This window comes from Porites lutea, chromosome 4 (genome assembly GCF_958299795.1).
Source record: "Porites lutea chromosome 4, jaPorLute2.1, whole genome shotgun sequence".
NCBI lineage: Eukaryota > Metazoa > Cnidaria > Anthozoa > Scleractinia > Poritidae > Porites > Porites lutea.
Window position 1 is genome coordinate 42,963,865 of NC_133204.1, and position 18,044 is coordinate 42,981,908.

General features: G+C 38.0%; 4 protein-coding genes across 4 annotated transcripts; 1 reads left to right on the forward strand and 3 right to left on the reverse strand.

The window, feature by feature from the left end:
• Positions 1–2,280: 2,280 nt before the first annotated feature.
• Positions 2,281–3,708, reverse strand: LOC140933685 (late histone H2B.2.1-like). The gene has a single exon (XM_073383293.1). The coding sequence runs from the start codon at positions 2,743–2,745 to the stop codon at positions 2,380–2,382; it is 366 nt and encodes a 121-aa protein (XP_073239394.1). The 5' UTR covers positions 2,746–3,708; the 3' UTR covers positions 2,281–2,379.
• Positions 3,709–3,854: 146 nt separating this feature from the next.
• LOC140933683 (protein mab-21-like 2) lies at positions 3,855–5,103 on the reverse strand. The gene has a single exon (XM_073383292.1). It carries the CDS (start codon positions 5,090–5,092, stop codon positions 3,893–3,895), a length of 1,200 nt encoding a protein of 399 aa, XP_073239393.1. The 5' UTR covers positions 5,093–5,103; the 3' UTR covers positions 3,855–3,892.
• Positions 5,104–5,601: 498 nt separating this feature from the next.
• Positions 5,602–10,960, reverse strand: LOC140933686 (uncharacterized). The gene is made up of 3 exons (XM_073383294.1): positions 10,731–10,960; positions 7,832–8,059; positions 5,602–6,762 (listed from the first exon to the last, which is right to left on the reverse strand). The coding sequence occupies exons 1-3, from the start codon at positions 10,932–10,934 to the stop codon at positions 6,496–6,498; spliced, it is 699 nt and encodes a 232-aa protein (XP_073239395.1). The 5' UTR covers positions 10,935–10,960; the 3' UTR covers positions 5,602–6,495.
• A 45-nt stretch (positions 10,961–11,005) lies between these two features.
• LOC140933687 (ADP-ribosylation factor-like protein 3) lies at positions 11,006–18,042 on the forward strand. The gene is made up of 8 exons (XM_073383295.1): positions 11,006–11,102; positions 11,166–11,309; positions 11,382–11,442; positions 11,616–11,671; positions 12,016–12,066; positions 13,508–13,606; positions 14,689–14,775; positions 15,250–18,042. Exons 1-8 carry the CDS (start codon positions 11,100–11,102, stop codon positions 15,289–15,291), a joined length of 543 nt encoding a protein of 180 aa, XP_073239396.1. The 5' UTR covers positions 11,006–11,099; the 3' UTR covers positions 15,292–18,042.
• The last annotated feature ends 2 nt before the right edge of the window (positions 18,043–18,044 follow it).

An 18,044-nucleotide genomic window follows, 5' to 3' on the forward strand; every position in this document is an offset into this window, starting at 1 on the left:
CGCGAGTAAAGGACGGACCATTAGAAAAGTTATGGGGGGGGGGGGTGGAATTTTCGAGCCGCAGGAATTTTTTTCGTTGTCAAATTCCCTTTATGAATTTTTTTAGGCCATAGCATGAATAGTTTTTGGATTAATTAGCGTGCATGAATTTTTTTCCATTTAATTTTCCCTTGCGCAGATATTTTTTTTGTACTTCGCCCCCCCCCCCCCCCCCCCCAAAAAAATGCACCTGCATTTTCCCAAATTAGCGACCTAAATAGGTTCTTACATAAATGTTAATTAGCACAAATTTAGGCAATTTAAGTTCTTAAATAGAAAATACATTGTAGACAAGAGTATAAGCTTATTCCTTACATGAAATCTGCGTCCCATAACAGTGCAGTTGGCGTGATATGGCACCTATTTCTCCAAAGAGGTTCCTGAATGTTGACTTATCTTTTTTGCCAAAGTGTACAGAGTATTTTTTTTTTGTAGAGTTTAGAAAATAAGAACCTGTTTCAAGTTTTAGGCTAAACAGGTTCTTGTATAGAGGGGGCCTAACTTGCAAATTTTAACCTAACATGTTCTTAAAAACCAGGTTCTTACTCGCGGGTTTTTACTGTATCAGGAAACGAACAAGTGGGGCCATGACTGACTTGAAATCGTGCAGCGCACTTTTTACTGTGTAAATTTTATATTTAACCCGAACTGAAATAGGATTATTTTGTGGGAGTTACTTTTTAAACTGGCAACTGAGGCTATTTTAAAACAAACGTATATTCGTACTTGAAATCTCAGTACCTAAATAGTTGTTTTAAATCAGATTTTCTTCAATTTTGAGATAATATTGCGTCGTTTTTAAGATTAATTTTTAAAATTATTCTTTACTCTTGAAAAGTTTTATTGTTAGTGCACGGCGCGGATGATTTCCTGGGCCGCTGCAGTTTTTTAAGCAACTGAAAGTCAAATGATTTATATTTTTGTTTATCGAGACAATGATTATTGCACGTTTATTTGAAAACTATTTATGAATTATCTCCTAAATATATTTTACTCACGAAGTTCAGTACGGGAGGTGAGAAATTTAAATTTTGTACAGGTTGAGCGCACGGAATGTATTTACTCCTTGTGAACTAAAAAAATAACTTTTATTCTGTTCTTGGTGTTTGGCTGTTCGGTTAGCGGGACAGGTTAGACAAAGAAACAGAGCCCTTTGTTTGTCCAATCAGGACCATACACTTATTTGTTTACGCGCGAAGAACTTCATGTTTCCTTTATAAAATTCAAAAATGGATTTTGAATCTAACGAATCCTCACTCTAAATGGATCCATTAGATGAAATCTAAATATCGATTTCTAAGACACAGGATCCGTACGTTTCGTTTGTTGAATGTGTTGCGACTTGTTGCTCTGTTTTGTGATTGGTTTTCGTTGTTCGAGGGGCGTTAGTTGTTTACAAGCAAGTTATCTCGCAGTAATAGGTCATATTGTTTATTTGGTCTTATTTATGAGATGCAAAAATTTTGAAATGAAATCAAAAGTGTTTTACGTCGTGTTTTACAAGCACTCAAGTATTGGTTAGTTTTGTATCATAGATTATTGCAACATTGCTACGATGTGTGGAAATGCACAGTCTTACAAGGCAATATCAAGAGGATCATTAATTAATAAAATATACATTACCATACTTTTTGTGTAATGACAAATTCCGCTTCTTTCCTCTAGCAGCAATGTGCCGCTTGCCCAAGCTCGAACCTATTTTAACCTTCCTCTCATACTTCTCATTAACAATAAATCTGACACTTCCCCCTTGGCTATGGAATAAATAAACTGAATAGACATACAACACGAAGAAGCCCAAGTGTGAAACACGCTACTAAAATGGCCGGACTACATAAATTACTGTATCTTTTATAGCCTCTCCCAGGCGTTTAGATAATAGTGCACGGCGTTCAGATGGTCGAGAGTTGAAGCGTACGCGGGGAAAACGACTGGAGACGTGTGTTCACGATTTTCTGAGTTTCACAGTAATATACACCCTTCCCCGTTACCGAAATTACTTGAAGATGTATAAGAAATAGGGGAAGAAGCAGAAAAGCAAAATTTTTTACAGCTACCGGACTCGTGTTGCAAACTTTCTGAGGGGATATGTTCATGAATGAATTTTTGGGGGGGTGTTTGGGGAAAAGAGCATTTTACTAAAGGTTAGGAAAATTTCGAAGTCCTTCGTCAACGGAGGAGTGTGTTTATTAAAGTGGAATGGCCCAAACGTTCAACTCGAATAACTAAAATTAAAAGTTGTAGTAAGCTTATTTGAATAAATATAAATTGGCCATGACCTTTAGTTGCAGTTGGTGGCTCCTAAAAGAGCCGTTTGTTTTTATCTGACTTATGGAGTGTCTATCTGCTGCTAGTGTACTTAGTTACTGCTTTCGTTCCCTCGCTCACAGCATGTTTAGAAAGTTCACCAGGCAACAGTAGCCGAACGGCCGTCTGCATTTCACGAGAGCTGATGGTACTTTTCTTGTTGTAGTGAGCGAGACGAGATGCTTCCCCTGCAATGCGCTCGAAAACATCATTCACAAAGGAGTTCATGATGCCCATGGCCTTGCTGGAAATGCCAGTGTCAGGGTGAACTTGTTTAAGAACTTTGTAGATGTAGATCGAGTAGCTCTCCTTTCGTCTCTTCGTCCTCTTCTTTCTATCTCCTGATGGTCTCTTTCCGGCAGCCTTCTTTTCTTTCTTAGCACCGGACTTTGGAGGCATTCTCAAAACTCAATGAATAAACAACTGTAGACGTTTTAAACTTGAAAATGAGTAAAGAAAAACTAAAATGCAAACAGATTTATAGCAAATATGGTGGGGATCAAAAACTGACAGGATCAAAAATAACGATTTATGATTGGTTGGCACATAAATAGCTGGCCGCCTGAGGACGCAAAAGTGAATTTGCTGCACGCTGATTGGTGGAGGGCGCAAAGGCAGCGAATCTCATTGGCTCTTTTCGATCCTTTAGCGGGCATAAAACACGCAAACAGCGCTGTTATACCTGTAAGTTTTCCTGCAAGTGTTTCGTGATCATGACGGGTCGTGGTAAATCAGGCAAAAGCCGCAGCAAAGCCAAAAGCCGTTCATCTCGAGCTGGTCTTCAGTTTCCAGTTGGCAGAGTTCATCGTATTCTCCGCAAGGGGAACTACGCACAACGCATCGGTTCCGGCGCGCCTGTGTATATGGCTGCAATTCTTTAGTACTTGTCTGCTGAAATACTTGAGCTTGCCGGCAATGCTGCCCGCGATAACAAGAAGACCAGAATTATTCCTAGACATTTGCAGCTGGCTGTTAGGAATGATGAAGAACTGAATAAGTTACTTGCTGGGGTCACTATCGCACAGGGAGGCGTTCTTCCCAACATCCAGGCTGTTCTTCTTCCGAAGAAACACGAAAAGAAAAGCAAGCAGTGAATTCAGTTCAAGATCTCTAAAAACGGCTCTTTTAGGAGCCACCAATAATACAAAACCAATGGCCAATAGAGCTCTCAGTTCACATTAAAACTGCACATCTCATTACGCGTACGTAATTGAGCTCTAGATCACAACATGAAAGATAAAATCGTTCTCGCCACTTACATACAAATCTGCTCAGTAAATCATAGGTGCAGTTTTTTCAAAGTTTTCTACTTTTCTTAAATGCCCTCAGGCATAGAAAGGCGCTAATACATAAGCTTATGTCAATTAATTATCACTTTTTTATGTCCGGTTTGCAGCATTTGGAAATTTTAAAAACGGTGTAAGCTTACAATTTAGCCTTATATTATGGATGGTAAGAGAGATTGTATAGTGTTACGATGTTAAAACACTGTTACCGAGAGTAAAATTTTGACCGAGTCTAGGACTCATCCAGACAAAGTTTATAATTATCTTTGCACGCTGTAGAAATGACCTCGTGTTGAAAATGTGTTTATGTCTTGCTCGGGAAATCTGTTGTCGATGAAGTTCCCATGACTGTCTTTGAGAAATTTTACCCTTTGGCGGAATATTCGCTGATGTTGACTACTTAAAGCTGTGAACAAATTCAGCGACGGAATGAAAAAATGAGGACAACATTTGTCGTTGACAAAAGACTGTAGAAGATTTATAAGTCCACAGAAACGCTCAGGCAATTTTTCAAGCGTCCACTGACTTTCATCTGGAAATTTTGCGCTTTCATAAAGCAAAACAGTTTGTAAGTGGTACGGTTTGATAAAGTCGCAACCAAGCTCGCTGTAAACAAATGCTTTTAAAAGCTGAAAACACTTTTGTCGTTGGGAAAACCTGTTAAAATTTAGCTCTAACCTTTCCGCTTTGCAGAACCAAATTTTCCAATGATATTCTTTGGGAGTAGATTTGGAAACTAGCTGAACCCCGCAGTTAACTGGCTTTCTTTTAGATCGTGTGTTGGATATGTGTTTGCCAGATTTTTCGCCTACTATTGAAACCTCGTCAGAGCCAGGCCACACGCCTTCAAAGTCAATCGCTGCTACTAAATCCACAATTAAATTCAAACCTCGGATATTCATCTTCAGACAAATATCTTCTTTTGAAAGGTTCTTTATCTCTATACCTTCCATTGTTCTGTTGTGGTAATTCTGTAAGTACGACATATCTTCCAAAAGTTTGGAGAGAAGCCTGGATAGCTCCGAACGGAACATTTTTGACGACAAATAGGCTTTTCCTGACTTTGATGTCCTACAAAGGTTTTTCCAGGTTCTGTGAGAATCCGTATTCTTTGACAACTCGATCACTGCAAGTCCCGGGCATGCCATATCTCCTTGAAAACGAACGTCTCCAGGTCGAAGACAACATGAACTGAGGAAAACGAGCAATTCAAAATGGTTGGCAGCTTTGGCGACGAAGAAACTCGACGAATCAACAGGATGAAACGAAAACTTCGCGTCGTAGTTTGCAACAGCAGAGAGCAAAATATTCACTACAGCTTGCACTAATCCCAAACTTTCCTCGACGCTATCTTGAATTCGCTCAGTGGCTTGCAATTTTAAAAGCACATTTTCTATCCATTGTGGATTCGAATTTAAAGAAGAAGATCTATTCTGTCTTCTGTTGACAAAAGTTTCCATTTTGCTGTTAATTTCTGCGTAAAACTGCGTATAATTTAACTGCATAATAACCAGTGAATTGAAACAAGTTTTAAAATATTTAAAATTTGAAAGTGCCCCAGAGCGTTTTTGCGGTTTTAAAGTTGCTTGTGACACGGATGCGTAGAAATCAACTACCTACAATTTGCATATAATTTCAACTTTATTTCTATTTCATAGTTTCGATTGTTGTGAAGAAGTTATTTTTTTTCGAAGTCTCTAAGCTGGACAAAATGATAAATGCGAAGAAAGTATGATACTGAGAGTTTGTATCGGAAATGAAGAGCCGTTTTTATCAGAAATCAAACTTTCTTTAATTAATTTAAATTAAGGGGTAAACCTTTTCACAAACAGCGAGCAGTGGTTTCTCCAGGCCGGACGCTATGCTGGCGTAGCGGCCTGGAGAAACCACTGCTCGCAGGTGTCGTTGTCTTTCTTTCTACAAGTTTCAGCGCGATTTGAGCAGTTTAACATCATCTGGCCTGACAACGTTACAGATTTGATGTAAGTTTTATTTCATCTGAAGAGCGCTACACCATCGTGCAGTACGAAACTATGTAGTAATAAAATGCCTAGTCAAATCTTCAGTTGATGAAACATTGTACTTATGGTAAGTTTTATTTTCCATCATATACAAACACTCATATTACGCTTGGGCAACCTTTGCTTATCAATATACCTTTTCACGATGTCTCGCAAAGTTGCAGTTCTCTTTGCCTTTCACTGAAACAAAATTTTTTGTCTTCATAGAATATTGACAATGTTTTAATTTATAACGTAATGTATGCCAGGTCTGATTTTTTGGTTCTCGGCCGCATTAAAATAAGGTACTGATTTTTAATTGGTCGTCTCTGAAACTGAGTGCGGGTTTAAGGAGGCTCGCACCCATTTTTCAAGGTCTCGCCCCTTCGTGTTTGATGCTCCATAACTTTGGCTTTAGTGCATGTACGGAACAGCCATATTCTTGCATGCAGCATGCCGGGCCACGGCTCACTGCTTCTTTAACACGAGTGATTCTTGTTTCAATGCTTCATTTGATTTAGTTATTCATATAACGCAACTTTCTTGTTATTTCTTGGAGTGGAAAACTGCAATTTAAAGTCTTCAATAACTTTGTTTCCCTCCTTAGTCTGGTCAATTAAATTAAGTGAGACTTCAGTTTATTCTATGTCAGTTTTCTCAATTTCTCAATTTTTCTTAATAAACTTGAAACTTGAGTTTAACTGTACTTTATGCAAGAAGCAGCTACAGAACAGCGTCATATAAAATAGGTTTAAAATGTTTCTTTTGCTAGAACTCTTGAAGTTCATTGCATTATGCCTTGTTTTTTAAAAAAATATCACTTCTTAGTTAATTCTCTGTTTACAGCTAAACAGATAAGAACCTCACTCCTTTTTATCTTTCTTGATTCTGCCCAACAAATAGAACTCATCGTTTGGTCGCATGTTGGTCAAATGGGCCATTCTGTTAGACAATGCAAACAGTCCAGCAATGGCACCAATATCCCAGGCATCTTCACTATTCAGGCCATGCGTTTCTAAAGCTTTAATGTGCTCATCTTTTATTGTTTCTGACCTGGACACCTGAATGGCAAACTCAATGATGGCTTTCTCTCTCTCTGTTAGATCTGCACAGTGCCAGTTAGCTGCAACCTAAAATGATTATAAATTCTGAATAGTATTAAAGTAATAAACTATGATGATAGAGAAAACAGTGGAAACCAAGTTAAGAGAAATGGATTAAAAAACACAAGCAAATTAATGGCCACTAATTTGGGAAATGGCAAAAACAATGGAATATTGTAAGTGAATAACAAGTTCATTTCAGTTATAATTACATGTAACATTAAGATTGTCCACTTTCTAGCTTTCACTGTATTACCAAAACAAATTTTTCACATGTTGAGGATTCTTTTTAAAGCACTTTTGGAAGCATACAAAAAAGAATTACAATTCCTGATTATAAAAAACACCTTTGTTCTGAACAGACATAAAATCAGTGACAAACACAGTACACATCTGCTGGTTTAAACTTAAGTAAGAGTTCAAGTGCATTAAACCAACACAATAGGATAGCCTGTGAACAAGCTCTCCATAATTAAGGGCATATTATGTGAAGTCATGGGTGAGTGGCCCACAAAAGTGAGGAGCTATCACTTGCCATGTAAAAATAGAGAGCTTACTAAAATACAGGACTGAACAGCAAAAGCAAATATGAAGAAAAGACTATTTGTCACTCAAGTCTCTTAAAGAAAAAGGGTCAGACAAACACAACTAATTGACCCACACATGCATGAGTGCTTGTGTGGGTCACTCAATCTGAAAAAGCAAAAAATTATTTGTAAATGATGTCAATGTGCCTTATTGGTAGGAGGGATAGTTCCTTTCTGATTATTTATTGATTAGCCTGTGAACGGGCTCCCAAGTGGAGCAGGGCGGAAAATGAAATCGGCAAGTGAAGCATTGGGTGTTTTGTCAATTATATTTATTACTCACTTGTCAACAGTTAGTGATCTGACCAATCAGATCATGATACCAGAATCTAGTATCATGGATGGTCAGCATCGACACAAAGTCTACCGGCTCCCCCACCATTTTTCTCCCCCACACCACACTTGGCTTGCTTCGCTCACCAATTTTCTTTTTTGCCCTGTCCCCCTTGGGAACCTGTTCATGGGCTATTAATCATTTAAATGTAATAGAAATATAAACAGAAATTTACCTGATCACCTAGCAAGGGGTTCTTAGAGTAGATCCTCAATAGTGCACCATGGGCAATAACACAATATGTGCAGTTATTAGCAGCACTTGTTGCTACCACGATCATTTCTTTCTCGGCCTTGGTTAGGTTACCTTCTTTTAACATCAAGGCATCATAGTACATGAAGAATGCTCGGAATTCATCTGGTCGATGGGCTAGTACTTTGAAGACATTCGGTAAAAAGCCACCCTTGAAGAAAGAGAGCAGGCATGTTGTGTCAGTAGTTACACAAACCAAGGCCACCCAAAAAAAATTTTGAGACAAATTTTGAAATCAGCCAATGACAATGACAATGTCTGGGTTTGCCGAAAGCAAAGCCAGTGGTAAAAAAAATTGGAGCAACCTGCAACAGCCGCTCATTCCCTTTCATGGCACAGTTTCCGGGAGTGAATCCCCAGGGGCCCCACTCACATATTTTAATGACGGGGGGGTCCGACAGAGGTTCATATTTTATACCCAAAAAAATCCCAACTTCAGTATTTGTCTACCAAAAAAAATCCCTACTTTTTTTAGCATACCCAAAAAAACCTCTCAGTGTTTTTGCATCAGCAAATTTTATTATTTATCTTCTGGAAAGCTAAAACATGCCAACTTCAACTTTGGTTTTGGTCAAAAACAAAACTATAAATTGTGCTTATGTTACTTTTGATTTGAGCTGATGAAAAATACAATAACCAAAAAAATCCCTGTGTTGTTTTCGCGACCCAAAAAAATCCCGGCGTCTTTCAAAGACCCAAAAAAATCCCTTTTGGCCAAAATGTCAGACCCAAAAAAATCCTTCGGACCCCCCCGTCACTAAAATATGTGAGTGGGGCCCCTGGGAGTGAATCACAATGCCTGTGACTTGAAAAGGTATGGGGTCGGGTACAATACATAGTTTACGCACCCGCCCAGCTTGGACGGCGAAAACAAAACTGAGAATGACTCTAGACTGCTTAAGAATAGCGAAGGAAATTGCCATGGTTAGTGAAATTTTTGTCTTGGGAACAAGGCAGACTTTGCTTTATTCTTGCAAGTGACAAGAAGCAAACCTAGTCACGGTGACGGCCCCAAACACAGAAACAAATGGGATCGAAATCCACCAATCACAAAGCATGACCTTTGAATTTTGCTCAAGTAAACATGTTTCCTATGAGGTCCACTTCCAATAAAAAGATCTTTGGAGTGTCATTGCCATTACTAGTTCAGATTGTTCAAAATTTCTTTACTGCTGGCTTTGATTCCAGCCAACCCAGATTTTGACAAAACATTTTCCAACCTGATTTACACAAACGTCATGATTCCTATGTGTATTGTGTTATTGTATATCCTTTAGAAAAATGGTTTGCTACGTATTTTGAACTGGCTCTGAGTACCAAATTATGTGCAATTTCATTGTTTTGATCTTGACTTGTGATTGGCTAATTTCAAAATTTTGTCTCTATTTTTTTCTGGGTGGCCTCGGTTCTTGTAGTCACACTGTAAATGCTTTGCAGATCAAAACAATTGGAGGTAGGGCAAGGGGAGGACACTGCTTGAGTTTTTCATGACCATTTAAGATTTGGGGCTCAGTTCTTTCTCAGCTAAATACTGCTGTTTGTCACGTCATGTCATCAGGTTTTAAAGTTCTTCTAGGAAGCCTAACAACATAGCTGTTTCTACTAGTGGGTAAGATTAAGCAATTTCTATATTGATTTATGGTCTGATTGGCTATCCAACAAGACAAGATGGGCCTGCCTTGCCCACTTGAAATTGCCTGCTTTATTACTGCAAGAGAAAAACTTTCTTTTGGCTTTATAATAGAAAATTTTGGTAATATTAATTCTTTATTGACCAAAATGGTTGGATATTTGTCTTGTTCCTTTTTTGTGTTTATATTGACCTCAACATTGGGACTGCGAAAAAAAGAACTGGGCCAATAATCAACCGAGTTAACCTCAAGCTTGGTCAGAAATTAGCAATTATTGGATAAGGCTGAGAATGACCTGAAGAAATATGGAGGTCAAGGAGGGTGTTATCTGCCAAAGCAGATAACTCCTGAGATAAAATAATGGTACACTTCTTACCCAGGGGAAAAGGGGGGTACTCCAGATTTCAAGTGACGGGGATGATCAAAGGATTTTTTTGGGTGGGAAAATTTTGCAAGTATCTTTTTGGGTGGCTTGATTTAAGTAGGGATTTTTGGGGGACATTCAAAACAATATGAATAATCACAATAACTTTAGATGGCATGATGAATAAACAAACACAAACACTTGATTTCTAATGTTTTTAAATTTCGTGTTATATCACTTAATGCTTTCTGAAAATTTTTCATGTTCGGAAATGCGGCATGGGATTTTTTTGGAGTTAATTTTTGGTGCAGGGATTTTCTTGGGTTTTGTTTGAAGGCTTACGGATATTTTGGGGTTTTGGTTTTTGCCCCCATTCGATCTTCCCCGTCACTTGAAATCCAGAGTACCCCCTCCCCCGCCCCCGGGACTTCTTAGCATTCCAACATGCAAGTTGATTATTAGGCTAAGTGTCGATCTTTTTAATATGGCTTCCCCTAAATTTCCCCCCTTTTTATTAGAAATATATCCTTTGTAAACAGCTTCCAAAAGACTCTTAAAACATATTTGTTTCAAAAGGCATTCCCTGGCTGATATTTTATTATTTTTATTATTAATTATTGAGTTTAAATGGGATTTGTATAAAGTACGATTGTTCACCTGGTAACCCTAATTATTGTTGACAGAATAATAATAGCGTCATCAAGTAGTTGTCATTTAATTAAGAGCTAGTCATCGTTTAGAGTTTGAAAGAAAATTTCTTGATTGATATCTTCGCAATATAAGCTAATTAATAAGTATCATCATCATAGTCATTCGATCTGTGGTACCTTCTCTTCCACTTCACTCATTCTTTGCCGAATATCTTGTGGTAATGTATCTCTAATGGGAACGGGAAACCGGCTAATTGGCTTTTCTTGGCTCATACACCTTCTTCCTGATGCAGCGATGCGCACTGGGGCCAAAAACGTTTCCTTACAAGAGAAAATGGATCGTACACCCCTCACCCTTCCAAGGAAAATCAAAGAAGCCATAGCCGAAATTTGATAATCTACACGAAGTAAACTATGCAGATGAACAAGTCCGCTGAGTTTATAGTTCAAGGACTCACTTCTGACGTCATGCTTAGCAGCCGCGACTCAGTTGCTATACAGTAACATCGAGCGTCGGAGACATATATATCGTGACTTCCACGAAAAATGGTGAGTATTTTATTGTCAAAATTGTTATGCATGATAGGTACTTGCTAAAAGTGTATTTTGCAGGGTTTACTTTCACTGCTGAAAAAGCTGAAATCAAGCAGTAGCAAAGAACTGAAGATTCTCTTCCTCGGTTTGGACAATGCCGGGAAGACAACGATTTTGAAATTCATGGCTAACGAGGACATTCAGCACATCACGCCGACCCAGGTATTCGACGGCATTGCTGTTTTAGAGAACGGTCGATACTAATATGCTAAAGCTGAACTTGTTCTCTTGCAGGGATTTAATATTAAATCCGTCCAAAAAGATGGATTTAAGATGCATGTCTGGGACATAGGAGGTACTAAAAGAGATTTCCTTTCGAATATTGTTGGGTTTTTCCTTGAACGATCTGTTCTTAACTTCTTTAGCGCTACCTGTATAAAATAACACAAAATTAATGCTACTTTCTTAAGTTACTTGTCAGTTTTGAAGTTTAAGTGTTAACAGATTGGGTGTTTTATGTCATTTAAGGACAAAGAACCATTCGTCCATACTGGAGAAACTATTTTGAACAAGTTGAATGTTTGGTAGGTGATGTTGAAAGTTTATGTAATATGCCGATCAATTCGAATTCAGCATCCTCCCTTCCCCCTCCCAGGCAAACCCTGGATGTCTGTCCATCACTTTGGCCCAGGGAGTGTGGAATTTGACCACAATTTGAAGCCTGGGATGGGTCAAAATTTTGTCCATCTGACTGGAATGATTCACCTGTTAGCAGGGAATTTAGTAGCAGATTTTTTATAAAAATTCAAACCCCCACCCATTCCCTTCATCTCAACCCCCCCTTGCCCCCTCCCCCCCCACCCTGCTGCCCCTGCCTGCTTTACTTTGATAGCTACATCATACATGGATTTTCGTTTGTCTTCTCAAGGTGTATGTTGTAGACAGCTCGGATCAAAAGCGGTTAGAGGAGACTGGCGTGGTAAGTAACTAAGGTTGATTCTACTAAACACTACAACACGTGATGATTTTATTTTACAAGAGCTGAGTCCAATGCTCTTTGAAGTATGTTTTGATAATGATATCATGGGAGGAACTATGCGCTCCAGTCCAAACTCATATTGTCTTTAGAAAAACAAGCTGGAGTTCAAAAATAATTGCTTAAAGAGCCATCTTGACTAAGTCACAACATAGTTCTCCATATTTAAAGTAGCTTCAGTTTAAGCTGCAATCATTCTTCGAAATTTGGATCTGTGAATCACTATCTGTGAGAATTAAACATCCTGCAAAAAACACTAATCTGTGACAAAACATTGTGGGAAACAATCACATTCATGGACAAAAGAAAATTTCTTTCAGTGATTCAGATCAAGGAGGGATTTTGAAGAAAATTCAACAACCTAAAACCCTTATTTAGCCGCAATGAAGAACTTAACGTTTCAAAAGAGGTCAACTTAAGAAAATGCTCTTGCATCAGCGGGCAAATCATACCCATCAGAAACAATAACCGCAGAAAATTAATATACATGTCATGACCTCTCAGCTTGAAACAAGCGGCAAAAATCACATTTTCTCAATCAAAACGTAGACCCCTCCAGAGCATAATCTAACCATAAGAGAAAAAATTCATTGGAACAAGCATTATTTTTACATAAGGTAAGTTGTGTGTGCCTACCAACCCCCTTTTTACACTCCAAACTGCTCACACTTGCATAAGGGATTAGCACCACTTGAAATACTCTCGCAAGAAATTTGAAAGATTCCAACTCATTGACATTTCAACAGTTTGACAGCCAAAATCTAATTATCTCAAACGTGCCAAAAATAGGTGGAAGAGGGTCGGAAAATAAATGATCACAGGCTCTCTCTCCCTTCCTTTTTCCTTTTTCCCGCACTGCCAACTTTTACGCTCCATGTACCTTTACTTTCACGTCTTCCCCCCCGGTGTCTGGGAGCCTGGAACAGGCTACTTCAAATGGAGAGGTTGCTCCCAGGCCATCACATTTCTTAGTATTCACCTGCATTTCCTGTTGGACGGACCAGTTTATGTTAGGAATTCCAAGGGAAAATTCTCGCTATTTACATACCAAGCACATCCACTATGACTCCATGTCTCCTTTTTAACCATCTCAACCAACCCTTAACAATTAGCAACACTACTACACTCACACATGCCTGACTCACCCAAAAATCCTCACACATGCAAAATGCAATGATGCCCAGGTGTACGCTCCCAGAGCATCTTGTTTCTATTGCATCTTAACCTGTATATAACAAAGCAAGAAAATTTGTTGCTTTGGTTTAGGAGAGAGCTGTTGACCAAACATCATGGACCTACACGCAACTTCCCACTCTCCTGCCTCCACAAATACAGCTATCCCCAAGAACTGCACCAGTACAAAAATTTTTTTCTTTGATTTCAGGAATTTAAGGACCTTTTAGATGAGGACAAATTATGTGGTGTCCCTGTTCTTGTATTTGCAAACAAACAAGATTTATTGAATGCCAAGTCTCCAGCAGAGGTGAGGTAACAGAATGGTTATAGTGGAAACTTTAAGAAGTGGTCAGATAAGAACGATAGCAACAATGGTAACGAACATGTTGGAATGCAAAAACGGTGCTAACTTTTCGATTGTCTGTACTTACTTCTGATTGGCTTAAACAGCAAAAGTTAACAAAACTTCATAAAGCAGTACATATGTTCATCCTCACTTTGCAACCATCTTCCATATAACAAAATCTGGTCTCAGTTTGAATAAAAAGGAAACCCTATGTGGGGAACATGTAAAATTGTAAACTTTTCTTGGCTATTGTTTTCAACTCTTGTGATTGGTCAAAATCTTTTAACACAAAAAAACACCCTTTCAAAGTGGAGTGTAAATGCATTTTATTGCATAAACAGCCTTCATGTAGGTTTATGCATTCTCTGTGTAAAAATGAGAACATTCCTATGTGGGGAAAGCACCGTTGCCGCATAACAAAAGAAATTGCTATCCACCTTACCCAGATCATTACTTAATACACATTAATATCAGTAGACTGGAAGGAATGTTACGTGTAGGTAAAAAAGTAGGTAGATCAGTAGGGAGGTAGATAAGTAAGTAGATAGCAGGTAGGTAGGAATGGTGGTAAGCAGGTAGGTAGGAAGGTATTAACCTTGTCCTGTATGAGCAACTAAGAAAACTACTTGCGGTGTTTTTAGTTGTATTCTTAAGAATAGCGCTAAAAAGGCCATATGATAAATTACTTAACCTCATCCATTTGGTTATTACAGGGAAATCTCAGACCTTGGCCTTGATGTATTTACCTTGCTATTGCTCGGACTGAGATTTCCCTGTAATGATTTCACTTTCAGTTGATAAGTGGTATGTCAGTAAAAATTTAATTAAATTAACCATGTTTTAGGAAGGTGATACCGGTTTTTGTTGAAGAGAGGGAAACCAGACAACCTAGAGAAAAAGCTTGGTATGGGGCACTGAGCCAACCTGAGCAACAAACTTAATTTACACGATGGTTGGGAAATAGGGTCGATTTCCATCAACGGTATTCAACAGCCTTCAAATTCAACTTTTAAGTTACATTTGAATTTCACTCTTGCCTTTAGATATCTGAATGTTTAGATCTTCATACAATAAAGGATCGGCCATGGCAAATTCATCCATGTTCAGCAAAAACAGGAGAAGGAATACAGGTATTAAAGAGTTAATTCTGACAAACTGTTAAAGATGCTTCATTAATTTTCTTACTGTTTTAGATAGTGATAGCCTTTTACTACGAAAAATATTTGAAACAGTTACTGATAAACTACATTCTTCTTCCAATACTATTATTAGCCTTGTCCTGTGAATCAAATGGCAAATTTGATATCAGATCACTGGAGTCACTCAGGGCTTTATTCCACACACCCGTGCATTATTGGAATTTAGTCTTACTTCCAAAAGTTAATTTCATTTGTCACAGCATTTAGATACCCTGTTATTGATAACAATGTAGAGAATTTTAGGTGGTCTTTGAAAATCTAATGTGGTCCTTGAAAAGTCCTTAAAAATGGTTGCAATTTTTTGTATGAACCCTGAAATACTCTTTGTGTTCCTGAAGGTTGGGTACATTTGAACTGATTTTACACTGTAGCTGACACTTGTTTCCCCTCTCTTTTGTCTTACAGAATGGAATGGAATGGTGTATTAAAACTGTTTCAAAAAAATAGACAGAAAAGTACTGAGATCTTAACAATGCTTTCAAGCATTTATCAACTTTGTATCTGCGAACCTACTTGCATTTGCTGATACAGTAACATACATAAAACAGATGTACAATAACACATTGATTAACACTATCATCATTATCATCATTTTGGTATCAGTGTTTTTCACATATGAGATGTACTTTAACACACTGATTAACACAAACATCATCATTATTTTAATATCAACATTTTGGCATTTACGTGCAAGGTCTAATGAACGTAGAAGCATTAATTTGTCTTTTTTAGGTTTTATAACTTAACATTTCCCTTGAACTTATTGCCAGAAAGGGGGGACAACGTCCTTCATCAGGCCACTAAAAGTTCAAGGAAAAGCTGTTTAAGTTAAGGATAGTCTGGGTAGCAAGAATCTCCATTTGGTTTCGGGGCAAAGAAAGACCGAGGAATGGGGATTTTCAGTTTTGGCCACACGAAAAATGGAACAAGAACCAAAAAATGAAAGAGGAGGGGAGAGAAGGGAGGAAAGAAACAGGGTTTCCCTTCTTTTTTCTCCATCCCATCCCCACTCTTTTACTTGTCCCACTTTTTGACAGTCTTTGACTCTCATTCCTTGTTCCAGTTGCTCCGAAACCATACAGAAACGCTTGCTATGCAGGCTTAAGTTAAGTAGAAAACTCTAATTTAAGAACAGTGTAAGATAATATTAACATGTTTCATAACTTACCAACAAAGTGCAACTAAAGCAGTAATGAATTTTATCTTTCTTGCCCCTCAAACCTTTAAAATGCAAGGTATTCCCTATTTCATCGTAAAATTGCTAAGTGATTCCCATAATGAGGATTACTCTATGCTTATACTTTTGTAATTATTAATTTAGTCATAGAGGGTAGTTTCTTGGTGTCATGAATGGGTCTAGTCAGCAAACTGATGTAGTTTAGGCACAGAACAATAGCCACATGGCAACACAATAACTAACCAACAAAAGTTTCTGCAACACCAAGAAACACCAATGATAAGTCATATCATCCTGACATGTGTACTGAAGAAACATTAGGTTCTTGTTATATAGCTGCATTTTTCCTCCAATGGTCTGCATAGTCCCGGTTGACTTCGTTGAGGTTACATTGTGTACAGTGTTACCTGTTACTACAACAAACGGCCTTGAAAATGTGGTCATGTTACATTATGATAAAGTCTTTTTGAAATCTGTGGTGACAAAGTTTAACCTGGCCTATCAATCTCACTTATCTCTGGGCTTTCACACATTTTGCTCAAAATTTGAAAATTTGACTTTCAAGAAAAAAAGCTTTAAAGGATTTGTCAGATTGATTGTTTTACTTGTTCAACTGATTATATTAGAGGTAACTTTGTAAAGAAAATATTAAGGGTAATCTGTTGTTATAACAAGGTGTACTGATTATTGAGGTTGTAAAATGAAAAAAAATCGGACCTTAGTTAAGGCCACAAAAAAAGAGGTTGTTTTGACAGGTTTCCACTGTATACCATTATAGACTGCGAGCAGTCTCTCTTTTGGTCAAAAACCTGTGCAAGCCTGCTCGCAATAAGGTGAATGTGTGAGGTGTGCAAGCGGCCAAGCCATGAGCAGCGAGCTGTCAGATTTTCAGGCAAAAGAGAGACTGCTCGCAGTCTAATTAATTTAAAGTGTTCTACACTAATGGACAACTCCCAAGCAGCATACAAATGCTTCATCGTTAGCCTCACTTAACAGGAGTGGCAGAGCAAAATAGTGTTTCACTTCAGAGAAACAAAGGTAACTTTGTTTAGAGGGGAGGGGGTGATTACAGACCGTCTCCCTCCCACTTTCAAGACTGTTGTGCCATCCTTACTTAAGCAGACCCCTCTCTAGCCTCTAACGTAGACGTTCTTAGCTTTACGAGCATAAAGAGCTGCGTGGGAGGCTAACCCCTCTCCTGAGTGGGCTCTTTTTTCCTTCCTCAGGGCGTCTGCTTAACGATTCCATTGTAATTTAGTGTATAAATATTGTTGGTTCACATTGATTACTGTAGTTGTACAAGATCAATCATCCTGCCATATTAGATGTTAATTATTCTAGTGAAGTAACAAACACAGGATGGTGAGATCTTAAATCCAGAATAACTTTACTATCCTTAAGATTTTGATTTCATATAGTTGTCACAAATTCTCGCACTACAGATAAGCTGATCACATCCATGGGCAGTGACAATGACTGAGAATGCTTATTGGTTATTCTTAAGTTTTGAATTAGTTATTTCATTATAGTATAATGTTAATTATTCACTAAAGGTTTCTTTGGCAATTAGGCGTTTGGATCCATTTGGGCATATGGAATGCACTACAGTGATTTGCTTGAGTGACCTTCAAACACTGTGTAGCATCCCTGTGTGCAACTGCCCAATGCCAAAACTAACTTTTATTGAATCAGCTAATTAAACTAGATTTTTTACTGTGTTTTGCTTTTAAACTCGCTTATCAACCTCCTCCCTAGACGAGCAGTTTTCTTTTTAATATATTTTATCTTTGGCACCTACCAAAGATATTCCAGCATCTGGGGACAGGTATTTCATTCGCAAAGATTTGTGTTTTTGACAAGTTTCAAATTTCATTTCACAAAACGCAGTATAAAACAGTATCAAAATTAATTTTGCCCTGGAGTGAAAATAGCTTAAACCATACAGTAACTTAAAATATCACAGCTGTATTTAATTGTTGGTAATTATCAATATTACGTGTAATGCAAATTTTGTTTTTATATG

Excerpts from the sequence above, each read along its gene's own strand:
- LOC140933687 (XM_073383295.1), top strand. Across the intron at positions 11,310-11,381 it reads AGCACATCACGCCGACCCAG|GGATTTAATATTAAATCCGT; the intron begins GTATTCGACGGC and ends GTTCTCTTGCAG. Across the intron at positions 11,672-12,015 it reads TTGAACAAGTTGAATGTTTG|GTGTATGTTGTAGACAGCTC; the intron begins GTAGGTGATGTT and ends TGTCTTCTCAAG.
- LOC140933686 (XM_073383294.1), bottom strand. The coding sequence starts at position 10,934 with ATGGCTTCTTTGATTTTCCTTGGAAGGGTGAGGGGTGTACGATCCATT. Across the intron at positions 8,060-10,730 it reads TGAGTGAAGTGGAAGAGAAG|GGTGGCTTTTTACCGAATGT; the intron begins GTACCACAGATC and ends TCTTTCTTCAAG. Across the intron at positions 6,763-7,831 it reads ACCCCTTGCTAGGTGATCAG|GTTGCAGCTAACTGGCACTG; the intron begins GTAAATTTCTGT and ends TAATCATTTTAG.
- LOC140933683 (XM_073383292.1), bottom strand. The coding sequence starts at position 5,092 with ATGGAAACTTTTGTCAACAGAAGACAGAATAGATCTTCTTCTTTAAAT.
- LOC140933685 (XM_073383293.1), bottom strand. The coding sequence starts at position 2,745 with ATGCCTCCAAAGTCCGGTGCTAAGAAAGAAAAGAAGGCTGCCGGAAAG.